Raw genomic sequence first — 14,231 nt, 5'->3', positions numbered from 1 at the left:
GACTTCAACCATCCACCATCAATACATTCAGTTGGAACATTACAGGGTTAAGCGATGAAACCTAGATTTACACAGAATGTCTGTTAGCGAAAACACACAAAAACACACATTGGCAGTCTTCCTCCGGAGGTCTTGAGAAAGCGTGAATCTCTTTGATTCCGAAATTTCCCATGCTTCTGCCATTCCCAATCCTCTGCATTTATCAACATCATCCATCTGGTGCAGCACAACACATTACCCCGGCAACAACTGTAGACCCCGGTTACCATGACGGCAAATGCCAAGCTTCATTTCTCCCATTTCAGGAGCCTAATTTATTTGGCAGGGGAAATATAAAAAAAAACACGCATAGTGCTCATCTCAGGCTGTGAATCCCTCTAATTCATATATATTGATTGACAGCATCCATGTCTTACTAAATACTCCATCAGGCTGATTCCTTTCACTCGTCATTGAAGAGTCAAGAGTCTCTCTGTAATACAAAATAAAGAGTGGCAAGAGAAGTATTCATAACATTTCAAATCTCAAATAATACAAGCTATATGAAATCCTTTTTATTTTATATGCCCCCAATGTAAACTGTTGAAAAGAAGCCAAACTCTCATTCTTATAACTTTCTCCAAACCACCCCTCCTTTCATTTTCTGACAGACCATTTTAGAGTTGTAGAATGTTGAAATTACCCAGAAGGCTCCCCGCTGGCTCACGCAATCTCCATCCAACATTCTCTGTCATCCGTGCAGGTACGGACACCCAGACAAGCGTGATTCGAGGGTGAACATTTGTGCGCCGATCGTACGTTCTCGCACTTCAATTTCACACTAAGCGGTTTTGTCATCAATATGGAAATAAAAAATGAATGGAGATGATGAAGATCAAACCGTGGCTTCGGGGCTCCAGCGAAGACAAAATGAGCCATGACATCACTCACTGCGCTCTTTCATATCTCGTCCTCTTTAGTTTTGCATCATGTCATTTGACTTGTAATTTCTTTCTTTTGAAATGAAAAGGAAGGATTTGTTCAGACCGTTTGGAGGTTTTTATTGGCAAAGGGGGCTATATGGCAACTGGGGTCCTTTAGAGCGGCTGCCAAAGAAGTGCCTGACGGAATGTGGCCGTTTCAATTATTCCTCATATACACTGTGAGTCTGGAAGCCATTAGGTAGTAAACCCCCTCCGCTTGGGTTTGATTGTTCCCAGGTGAAGGTTTCATTTTGTGTAGAGAGGTTTGTGTGCGTTTCGTTGGTGGACTCAATTAGTAACAAACGATTTAGCTCGTAACCCTCCTGCCGTTAGCTGCCATGTTTAAGAGCTCAAGCTGCCGTTTTCATTCGCAATACATACACATGCGTTCAAAGCAGGACAGGAAATGAGAAGTCACACTTAAGCTTGTACGTGTCAGCTGGTCTTAGTTAAAATGAGACTGTGGGGTTTGGGGATTCTGACAGCAAGTTCCCTGTGGTACGCAGGCACAAAAACACAACCACTCCCGACCACCTTCGCACACACACTGTCATTGTAAGAGTGACATTGAGAAATAACGATAGCTTGTTGTGGTTTGTCTGTGTTTTCCCAGAAGTCTCCACCTTTGTAAATGACTGCCCACAATGCCTGTGAAGCCAAAATAAGACAAGGAAAAACGAGGAAACAGATGATAAATGAATGTAACAATCAGAAAAGTGCCAGATCAAAGATATTCTATACACGACTATGAGACACACACTTTTATCAGGAGCACACCAAAAACTTAAAACAAAGGAGAAGCTAAAAAGTTTTTGTAAATTTTCATTGCATGTCGTTGTGAATTGAACTAATTGTGGTGGTTAATGTTAAGGGATAAAAGTGTAAACAACACTTAAAATAAATACAAATACTAAAACCAGAATAAAAACTTTTTTTATCTAGTGTGTGTATGTGTTAGCAATGTGTGTGTTTCCATAGCTGACAGCTTAAACAGTAGATTTGTTGAAAGCAGGAAAAGGTGTCAGTCTGTCTTTCATCACGGGCAAGAGAGAGAAAGAGAACAGAGAGAGGACGAGAAAGACGCGGGCACGATGAGATAATGTGTATGTGCGTCTCTGTGTGTGCCCTCAAGACCAACCACAGACATTCAGGAAATAAGAACTTCAGAGAAAATGCACCCGTTGCACTATTTGTCATAAAGAAAGCCAAAGAGAAAATAACAAAAACTGTGTCATTTCTTAATATCTCTTTAAAAGTGATAGCTCACCCCAAAATGAAAATTCTGTCATCATTTACTCACCCTCTCGAAATTCCTTTATTGATTCTCTTTCTTCTGCAGAACACAAAAGAAGATATTTTGAAGAATGTTGGAAAAAGAAAACCGTTGGTTCCCATTGACTAGCATTGGTTTTTTATACATACAATAGAAGTCAATGGGGACCATTGGTTTTTGGTTACCGACATTCTTCAAAATATCTTCTTTTGTGTTTTGCAGAATTCAAACGGGTTTAAAATGACTGGAGGTCATTCTTTGATGAACCCTTTAACCAAAGAAGAATCAAAGTATCGACAATTTAAATATGCCAACAGATGCTTCAGATTAAAATTTACCTACAAGTGAGGAACATCGCAGGCAATTTGTAACACGAAAAACAACAATATTTGCACAATGTAAAGAATAAAAGTTAGTTAGTTAAGTAAGTAAGTGGTTTGATATGAATGTTACAAACATATAATGTTACAGGTTGAAAAAACATGCATGCACAATCTCAAAATCAGACTATTTACTAACCCGGAGAAAAGTATAAACTGAAAAACGGAACAAGATAACCCAGAATTACATGAACAACTCCCTCTCCTATCTCTGTCTCATTTTGTCTGTCTTCCTCTCTCTCTTTCTCCGTCTCTCTTGCCCTCTCTCAGAGACCAATCATTGCGACCTCATTCTCTGCAAAATGACATCAGTGTTGAAAATGACCAATTAGTAGAATGGCTGAGAATTGTAACGAGTCTGCTGGGAAAATTGAATGTGTGTGCTTGTGAGGCATGTAGGGAAAGAAATGGCACTTTAATGAACGCTCCCTGCTACAGCTGCTATAGAGTGCTTGCGAGTAAATCTTTGGTGTCTGGCGTGTCAGATTTGTTATGAGATACAGTCAACATTAAAGTGAAGCGGTCAAAGGCGGTAAATAGAAAATGTGTGTGTGTAAGTGTGTATTCAAACTGGTTTAATCTCGAGTTTCCTTGATACCGTCTACTGTTTCAGCCTGTAGACCCAACATATCATCAGTCATACCTGTCAGCCACTAAATCCCTCCCGTACTCTCACTCTCTCTGTCTGTCTCTCACTTATTTTGTTCACACACACGCGACTTCACACTCCCTAGCGTGTTATTATGTGAACTGCTTGCACGGGGCAATTGTGCTGTATGTATATGTGCCTTTGTTTTGTATTTCTGTCTGTTTGCATTTGTTGAGGAAGAGTGCAAAAAATTTAAAAAGAGACGGAGAGACATAACCGAGACTGTTGTTCAAATACAGTAAGAGTATGAGAAGGAAATACGGTAGCCTGGAAAAATCTTTGAAGTTAATCTGAGCACAGTTTGAGACATTGTTGATATCTTCTCAATAAGTAATGAGGCACATCTGAGATTCTTCAGGAGAAATATAACATATATCGTCACTGTCCTTCTGAAACCTCCTTTTCCAAATTCGCTGTTTTTCAGGAAATGCAAAAAACTTATTTTATGATTGCATACCGTGTTGTCCAAGCTGACAAGCACTTTTTCATACTTTTTATTAACTGGATATTTGCAAAACCCAGTGACATACACAAAAGGTGATTATTCTATATGCTTTAAACTAAATCCTTTCAATAAAAGGTGATAATTGGGCCTTCGGTGGTCCTATGTAATTTTAAAGAGATCTACATCTAAACTCTGCTCAAGGTGTGATAAGAAAGAAATTGCCAGACTAAAATGCCATCATCTTTAGTGTCTTTAGTTAAACGTTCATAGCACTGTTCTAAGCATGAACTTTTAAATCTCCCAGTGTAAACACAGCTATGCACTAGATTTACCCAACCTTAAATTTCACCTCTCTTATCTATTTGTTCTGGCTGTTTTAGGTGTTGCTTGAAATATTCAATGCATCCACATAATTAAAATCAAGCGAGTATTTTGTTTGAGCTGCTATGAAATGCCAATCAGCATTAGAGTTTTTTTCCCGGTTGTGTTTTTAATTGGTTCCTTGTCTTCAATCAATCCCAATCAACTTCAACACAGCAGCAGAACAGTTTCCACTGAAGCATTTGGCAGGTGTCAACAGTCGAAATTGTGCCTTTCAACACCTTGATGTTATCACTACACACAGAGGGAAAATGCCTTAGTCAGTTGACTGCACAGCCCAAGCAAACACATTCCTCAACAGGGATCCACAGGATTTGAGTTAGAGGTCATCTTTGGTACTGTAACCTGTGGATGTCTGTGTGTGTCGGTGTACGGTGTGCATACAGAGATGATGATGGAAAATCCGGCTGTCAGAAATTAAATGAAACAATAACAGTGAGGGCTTAGCATTCAGGAGGGGAACAAGTTTGTGTGTTGCTGAGATAAGAAAGAGGATCTTTCATATAGTTTTTTATATTTTTGTTCCAAATTCTTCTGTATTTGTTGGCACAACCATAAAGAAATATTATATTTTCATGACATTTAGGTATGCAGCCCTGCAAGAACTTGCAAACACAATGGCCTGTTTGTGCGTAAATAATATTATTGAATTTTAATATATTATAGAAGTTGAATGCATCAAGATTAAGTACTGATATAGACCTCTTAGGAAAAGGTTACAACTGGTCCAGAGGCACCCCCGATATCATATTTTAAAATAACACTTTGATAAGGTTATAAATGTTCTATTGGCTGTATTAGTTCCAAACAGTGAGTTCTTCTGGACCAGCATTGGAGAATCTATATGGAGAATTTGTGTCGATTTCAGGTCTGTCAGAGTTTATTTTCTGTGTCTTTTACTTTGATAATATCATTAAATAGCAGCTCGTAGTGACTTTAATGTGATTGAAGAGCTAAGAGAGACCGGAGGAAATGCTGACAAGATTTAACGGAGGTCCGGTTTTAACAGTGGGCGTTCCTTGAGCTGTTCCCCTTAGGCTAAGTGTAGGGGTCACAGGTCATTTTCGAAGAGAGGTTAAAGGTGACTCACCCCTCCCACTCTAACTGAAAATTTTCAGAGTGACCATCATGCCCGGTTTTGACCCCGTCATCGTCAACCACGTCTTAGGAATCTGCGACAACAGATCAAAGTTCAAGACCCTGTGTGAGTCTCTCTATGTGCTTCTACTCCACCTCTTCTTAGCTATTTCCCATACTCTCTCTCTCTCCCTCTTAAATTTCATAATTTCTATTTTTACCTTCCTAGTGTCCATTGTACTTCTCTATGATTGCTGAGGTCTAAATATAAGCAACAGATGCAATTGGCAGATAAAGCAATCACGTATATCATGTACATAAATACTAGGAGGCTAAAACAAAATGTGTGGGATGTATTCTTTGTCATAAAGGGGACTTTTTAAAGCTTCCTGACCCCTTACTAGGGCTTTTTCCGCTGATTGGTGGAAACAAGCGGACCTCAGCATCTGATTGGATAACTACAGAGTAAGGTCTACAACCCCTGTCTGAATGTTTTCATGTCTTTAATCAGAAGCTGAAAGAATGGAGACTGAAACAATACAATGGGATAGATAGGTATGGGTTGGTTATTTATATTATTTAATAAAAATCACAGAATTTTAGATAAGACACCCCTGATGAAAATGTAAAGTCAATCACAGTTTTTCTCCATTTTTAAACATGTCATTAAGAGGTGGAAATACCAGAGATAGCCTTAAAAAACTACAGTTAACGTTTTAAGAAAATATTTTTTTTAAAAGTGAGAGCTCTCTGGAATGAGACAGTTGTGTGTTCATCTCTCATGTTTTAATGCTGCCCCCTGGTGGGTTTGATATGTAGTTACCTTCCCAGAAAGAAGCTTACAACTATCAAAAAGTGTGTACAAGACGTCACACACAGTTTACGGTATTTAACATATTATTTGTAACACAATTTCTGTAAAACATTGAAGGGACAACACAAGTTAAAAGTTCAACAAAATGGAATGTCCCACCATGAGCTTTTTTCTAATGAGTTTTGGGTATTATTCCAATATGATTTATCTGCCAGATAACACCCCACCAATAGAATACATTACATACTGTACCAGTAAACACCAGTATAGTTTCCATTAAAACCCAGTACATTATCTATTGTGTTTTGGTCAGGATTCTAAAACATTTTCAGGATGTCTTTGTATTAGCAAGTTGGCAAATTAATTCTAGAGGAAAATAGTTTAAGTTGCATGTCTTGGGAAATGCATCCAAGTTAAACGTCCAAGACAATTCACTACCATTTAATGCATTATATATCTATATTTAATTTTATCACAGATAGCACCTCTATCTATATAATACAGCCAAAAAATATGAATACAATTTTACACAAATTCAACATGATAACCCTCTTGATTCTTACGGTTTCGTTCAGTAAAATAGTAGTGACAATATTTATGTTAAATTATTTAGTATTCAATTATGTTGTATTTTTATCCCCCTATTTTGGTTTGATTTTATATTTAATAAATCATTAGTGCATCCGTTTTTGACATTGTAAAAATACACTTGTTCATGTATACATTGCAGTAATAGTAGCCTACTTATTTTTAAGTGCCCTTTTTTGGTCATCGTCCCCTGCAGAGGTCTGTGCACACCACTAGTTGGCATTGCATCGTTTAAAGTGAGTAACTTTTATGTTACAGTATCAACACTTGAATTTCAGGGTGCAAAGCCTGACAATACTCTTAAAGAAAATATATTTTCCTCTACATTAAATTAACTATAAATATATTAAATAATTTAATATAGATTTCGAAATACTTAAGAGTAATATATTAGTTAAAATAATATATAAAATATATAGAATAATGCATAAAGGATAGCCACTTTTCATATATAATGCAATAATTATTATATTATGTAATTTATTGCATTATACTGTATATATTTTTCATAATAAAAGGAATTTATCATCTATAAATAATCTATAATAGCAGTTTAACAAAGGGTTACCACTTTGCTTCATTTTTATTTGCTTTTACTTCTGTGCTTTATTTTTATTTGTTTTGTTAGTTATTTGTTAGTACTTTTACTACTATAGCACCAAGTTATATACAGGATATTTTTTCAAAAAATACACCAGACTGATACCTTAAACTTTAAAATGTACATATTTCTTACTGGATGGAAGATTCATCAATCAAATGTGTTGTCATTTAAATTCTCGCAATGACATGTGTGATGTTTTGATTCCTACAGGACATGTTTCTGTGTGCTGTGCACACTGCCACCCTTAAAGAAATGGGTGCATGCCGCCCCCGTTTGGACTTCTATTCTACAAATGTGATGACCATTCATTTGTTTCTAATTAAATATAATATATACCACTGCTCACTCATCGGATGTCATGCATGACAAGGACAGCAATTAAAACATTCCCAGATGGAATCAAATACCAGACCATTGATGAGATGTCAATGTCTTATTAAGCTCATGTGTCATACATATTTCAAGAAACAAATGATATACCATACTCGTCATACCATTAACGCCACCCTGAATATCTGAGAGGTAATTGTGGTCTTAGTACCCTTCACAATGGATTGATTTTAAACTATTGTGGAATGGAATGCTTTTCAGCTCATTTGAAGTAAGTCCTAGATTTAGTTTGGCACGTGAATGCACATTATAGACTGTAGTCATATGTAGAATAGCTCAGAATTATTAGAAATCATCCCTTTGGAACATTAACAAATTAATAAACATAAAACATTCTGAGTATTTTACATTTTAGGTTGTCCTTTTACGACATTTAATTAATCATTTGTATTTCTATTTAAAACTTCAAACATTTTATGAAGCTGGACACCAAAGAACAACCACTAGAGGATACAATTTTCAATTCACAATTATTTGTAACGAGCATCAAGTTCAGAATATTTTCATGGACCAGGAAACTGAAAAGGCATCATTGGTAAGCACTTTGAATTCTCTTTCAGATGAATGTGTCCTACTGTTGCTATGAAACACTAAAGAAGGTCATTAGTGAATGAATAAAGGTGGCTGCTGTTTGTGTTAAGATATTAAGATGCTGTGTCCGGAAGTATAAAAACCCTGTGATGTGCGTGGACTTCAGTAAAAGATTTGTAAGATGTCATACTGCACACTCTTTTCTTTAGCCTTTGGCATCCTTAGCAGCCTAATGCTAAGGGAGGTTACCACTCTTAGATGGCCACGTCCAGGTGACAGTGATCCTCATAGATTCACATGGGGGCAATTTTCAGTGGTAAGCGTTTTACTTTTATCTCTTAACTATCTTTACAGAAGCTTCCTTTAGGAATCGAACAGTTAGAAAACGTTAGGTGGAAATATACTTATTAAAGACAAGACAATCATACAGTCTAAATAATGTTTTGTCATGTCAAAGTATGTAAATGAATTAGATTACACCAACAACATACTTTTTAAAGTTAGATCAGGATTTGTTTAGTATAGGCCTATGTACAAATAGCCATAAAAAAAGTTCTGACTTTAAAATGTAATATTTATAGGTAGGTGTTTAGGTAAAATTATCATTTTATTTAAAAATGTTTTCTTCTGTGAACTACAAACAATATTTCTACCAAATATCAAATACAAATATTGTTGGTTCTGTCAAAATAACAGTAAATATGCACTGTATATATACCTACATTTACATTTACATTTACATACATTTAGTCATTTAGCAGACGTTTTTATCCAAAGCGACTTACAGATGAGACCTCACATACAGCAAAGAAAACAACTTCATATTCACTGTTAAGCAATGCATTACAACAGGGATATTTGTATAACTGTTGTGTCTTTGTGTGTAGGAAAAGTCTATCACATCAATTCTATGTGATAACCTTGATTTTTATCACAATTTTGTCTTGTCATGCTGTCAGTCTTTCACATTGCTGTTGGATGAATGTATGTCACTCCTGAGGTTTGATTTTGTTGAAATTCAACAGACACTGCCCGCAATACATCTAGCAATGCTGATTAAATGAAATTTGCGACTGTATAGGTATATACGAATATTTAGGTATAAATGAATGCGTACTTCTAAATGTATTTGACATAAATTAGAAAGAAATGTAACTCAATTTGAATGTTAAAACTGAAAATCGAAAGCTTTGCCCATTTATTGTTTGATTTGTTTATCTATTTCTTAAAAGAATGCTCAAGATATTCCACGGAGTTTAGAGATAGAGGACTTCAGTCTTAACGTGGCCCCAACCAGTGGTCGCGTAAGCTCTCCTACCATCCTTCGACTTCACCCAATAACAGTGAAACCATCTCACCTGCACGCTAATCTGCCGCTGCGCTTCGGGCGAGACTCGCACGCTAACCTGCCACTGCGCTTCGGGCGAGACTCGCAGGCGAATGCAGGTGACCGCGCGCCCAAGTCCACCATCAACCTCCCGCAACGGTTCGGACGGTCCTGCACGATGTGTGCGCGCTCAGGGACTGGACCTTCAGCCACCCTCCCGCAAAGATTCGGGAGACGGAACATATTTACTCTGGAACCTTTTCGCACCTCGAGACTGTTTACACATTCAGCTGGATTATCATTTCCAAAAGACAGGTAATGGGTTTACAATTTCTGTTATTCCTGTTTAAATAACTCCTCCAGAAGTATACAAAGTATAATTTTCTAAATTCATTGATTTATTATTGACATGTATGTGCATCTGCTTAACTATTTTTGAAAACAGTTCCCTGCTTCTGCACATGGATATATTTTGCAGGCTATTTATTGTATTTTTTTATTTCGCAGGTCTCAAGTCAATGACTTCATGTTTGAAACAGAAGACTCAGAGTTATCCTCTGATGCAAACTACAAAAGTTTTAAATGAGAAATATGATCGTGATCCATGTAATATATTCATATTTATCAGTGTGACGAGACAAGAAACAATAATGGAGCCATTTTCAGTATTATATTAGGAATAGGTAACACTTTACAATGAGGTGCTATTTGTTAACAACTAGTTAATGCATTAGCTAAAATGAACTAACAATTAACAATACTAATATAGCATTTATTAATGTTAGTTCATGTTAATCTCAGCATTTGCTTATTCATTATTAAAATCAAACGTTGTCACTGTTACAATAAGTTAATGCACCATGAATTAACATGAATAACTGTATTGACATGAAATAACATTAACAGGGTTTGATAAATACTGATAAACGAAATTGTTCATTGTTAGCTAATGCATTTACTACGGTTAACAAATAGCACCTTTTGTAAAGTGTTACCAAAACATTAAATTAACCTTAGACTTTCACTAAAATGGTAAACTGTGTGGCTTTGAAAGTGTGTTTATAGGTTGTGGTTAACCTATTAAAAAAAAAATCTTATTTGCAAATAGTTGAATGCATTTAGCAATAAATTCTAATAGAGAAACTATTTTTCTTTATTTGTCTGTTTCTTCTTTAATTGACTATTTTTCACAAGATCTCCCAAGTGTCTATAACTTTTGTAGAGTATAACTCTTGAGCATTCAGGTTTTGAGATTTGACAAAGTCTGGTCACACAGACAGTAACTTTGGTTTAGATTTAGGTTACAAAAGAACCATGCTGCACATCCACCTTCAATACACTCATTTCCCCACAAATACTTGTCCTTTGGAGAGCCACCCACTGACTGCTCAGCCAAGTTTAAGAAGTATAAAGTCTTGCGAAAGAAAAACTGAAACAGTGTACAAAAATAAATTAATAAAGGCAGAGACTAGATCCGCCCACCAATATGTGATTGGAATAGAGAAAGTGTAAGAAGGACACCTTTTCAAGTAGCAACTCCATTGGCGTAAGGTGTAAAGTCTGTATAGATTTGGCACTGGAGACGTTCTAGTCCACCTCTCGCTGAAAACGCTCTTTTACCTTTTTCTACATTACAGATCATAAAGGCATGTGTTCTCAATAAAATGTATTTAAGACTTAAAATTCATTTTTATTCACAAAGTTTAGGTTAAGGGTAAGGAGGTGTATGGCTGTAATATCTCAATAAGTTACCATAATTTAAAAAATATATGAATATAATAACTTTATTATTGCATAATGTTTAATGCACAACAACACTGAGGTGCAAATAGTAATGTTACCTGCCACTATTTATAAGTACCAATAGCATCTAACTACTATTTCTACTAAATCCAAAGAAAATACAGCTTTTTTCGGTTAGTGTAGACAGAACCTAAGTGTAAATAGCATCACTATTTTCACTTAGTGTTTAAAGCATTGGTGCCTTGGGCACGTACGGTAATGAAGGTCAGTGTCACGAGCAGATTTTAATTAATTTCAGACTTTTTTACTGAACATTAATACTCTGCATACTCTTAATACCTGCATACTGCCTACTCAACTGTGTGTGTGTGTGTGTGAGTGTGTGTGTGTGTGTGTGTGTGTGTGTGCGTGCGTGCGTGCGTGCGTGCGTGTGTGTGTGTTCGTTTGCCTTGGGTAGGGTGTACACTGTTTATAGCCTTAAGGACAGTTGTCATCAGTGTATCATGTCGAGACTCCTGCAATTGAGTCAGAGATCTCACCATCTTCTCCACACTCACATGACTCTTCATACTCATCGCAGGCAAGTTCTGTGTTTAAAGGGCTGCACATGGATGAGTGAAGGAGAGAAAGGAACATTAGCATGGATATCATATGAGAATCTTTAATATTGCAAATGTGTTAAAAGGAACGCTGTATTGTCACACATGTATCCACAAAAGAAACATTCTTAATCAAATTCATTCAAGATAAAATGATCTAAATTTTGTTATCCAGATTAAATTATAGACAACTCTGCAGGTCGGAGAAATGGGTGTGCCGAAAGGTAGGGGGCGTGTCGAAAGGTTTCTCATTGGTTAAAAGAGCTCTTTCTTTCCAACTGAGTTGACCAATCAGCGTTAACCGCACACACACATCATTTATTTTAAACAAGAAGAAGGTCACGGTAAGGTGTGTAATGCAAAGGTTGCAAAACTTGTGGGTTTGTGAACGTAAGCCCTTAAAAACTAAATAACAGTTGATTAGATAAGTCTGTGATTTAGCTAAATTGCTTAGTAATAAATTACAGAAGGTAACTTAACAACTCTTACTCATCTAGAAGCAGCTGTTATGTTTTATGAGTATTTCAATCTTTCAGTTTTTGTTTATATACTTAATCATAGTTGTACTAAAATCGTAGAAATGCCTTTTACTTTATAACAGCTATGTTGTTGCTTTTCTATCATGACACCAAGGAAAGCAAATTATTTTGAACTAATAAAACGCTATGCATTTGTGAGTGTTATTTTAGAGACATATACCACCCTTTAAATAATAATTGTAATTCACTTTTGATTGTGACACTTATCAGCTGTTCCAATATCAGCTGTTTCTAAATAGTTCAACTATTTTAATCAAATGAAATACAAAACACAATATTTTATTGTAAAGTATAAGTAGTTTGTACTATAGGGTGTATTTTAACGTTTCCTGTTAAATAACTCAGATTTTCCCATATCAATTTAGTATTTCCTTTCCATGTTCTATTATAGAAATATAAAAATGTGCTTTTGCTTTTCGAATCTCATTTATTAATCTATTTCTTAAATTGTAAAAATTTAGCTTTTCACATTCTATCTTAAAAACTGTTTCAATGCGTTATCTCTTTGTTTCATAAGTGACCAAATATTTTCATTTAACCAAGGTAGGCAATTTTTCTTCCTAGGTCTACTTTTAACTTGTCTCATAAAACTATTCACAGTACTTTGGATAATAATTGGACATTTGTATCCCTTTCAACACAATTTAGAGAAAAATCTTCTTCCCACTTTATATCTTCTAATGCCCTTTTTAAATTGTTTAAAATACTACAGGCCACCTTTTCCAATGTATAATGGGGCAATGACACTTTGATAAGAATGCAGACCCTAAGTCTCAAACACTCATTTAAAATAAAAGCCATAAAACAAGGAAACAACACACTCTTAGAAGAAAACTAACATAAACATTTACTTTATCTATTTGTAATTTACAAACACAAACGTCTTTCACACAATGTAGCCTACAGTAGAAAATCAGCCTGAAAACACAGTTTTTTATTAGGGTGTGAGGGGTGGTGTGTAGGTAGCCTAGTGTAGGAAGTGGGAAGGGGGGACAGATGATGCCCAACAGTCATAAAACACAAATGTCAACAAGATTGACATCAGGCCATAAAAGAACCATTTGGGTGACAGGGGGTCATAAATCAATCAATATTTTGAGGCATAGTATGCTTATACTGCTGATATGTATTCTTGAGATCAGTTGTGCTCTCTGAATGTAAAACTCACCTGTTTGAATATGAAAGCCATACTCAGCTCCTTCATTTCCATTATAAATGGTCCCAATGTCCATTGAGCTTTCATTGATATTTTGGTAAAACGAGATAATCCTTGTGTTTCTGTTCAAGTCTGTATTTCAAGTTTGCGCCAACAGTCATGTGCTATCACATGCTACGCAAATCCAGAGCTGTTCCAGTCAGATCGATTCAAGTAGTTCATTCATGAATTTCATTAAAGTACCGCGAGATCCATTCTAAAGCATATGAGCAATCCGCTTTAGAATGGATCTTGCAATATTTTGGTCTGCCCAGCGCCAAATAATTGCTTTATTTAACAATGAAAACTTATTGATATTTTATTGCAACTGATTATTTATGCACATCTGAATTCTGCCTGATTCAGTTTATTGTCTATGTTGTTATTTTTCTTTTCTATTTTTTCCAACCTTCTTGTGTCTCAAAATCACATGACCTGCCACTTGATGCTTCTGTGTCATTGTGATCACTCATTGTTCCTCTTTTGAATTTAATAGTATGATTAATTTAGTCTTTAGTTTAGTGTAGTTAGTCTGTGTTCCTGTTTACCCTTCATGTTTATAACCTTGCATGTTTATAACCTTCATGTTCTGTTGTTTTACCCCCTCGTGGGTTTTTGTTTTGTGTTTATAATAAAAAATGATTTGTTAACCCCTCACCTGCTGCCTGGGTCTGGGTCCTCTGCCTTGCACCCACTGTTCGTGACCGCAGTTTTCTCAAATTAGGCCTATGTGT

The 14,231-nt window shown here is 35.9% G+C and overlaps 1 protein-coding gene across 1 annotated transcript; it reads left to right on the top strand.

Moving 5' to 3' along the window:
* Positions 1–8,275: 8,275 nt before the first annotated feature.
* On the top strand, positions 8,276–10,007 carry npvf (neuropeptide VF precursor; the record flags this gene model as incomplete). Its single annotated transcript, XM_079485057.1, has 3 exons — positions 8,276–8,410; positions 9,327–9,736; positions 9,929–10,007. 3 exons carry the CDS (start codon positions 8,276–8,278, stop codon positions 10,005–10,007), a joined length of 624 nt encoding a protein of 207 aa, XP_079341183.1.
* Positions 10,008–14,231: the final 4,224 nt, after the last annotated feature.

The sequence above is a fragment of the Barbatula barbatula genome, assembly GCF_947034865.1.
Source record: "Barbatula barbatula genome assembly, chromosome: 21".
In the NCBI taxonomy this organism is placed as follows: domain Eukaryota; kingdom Metazoa; phylum Chordata; class Actinopteri; order Cypriniformes; family Nemacheilidae; genus Barbatula; species Barbatula barbatula.
Note: the sequence above shows the minus strand (reverse complement) of the source record. Positions and strands in the feature narration are given on the sequence as shown.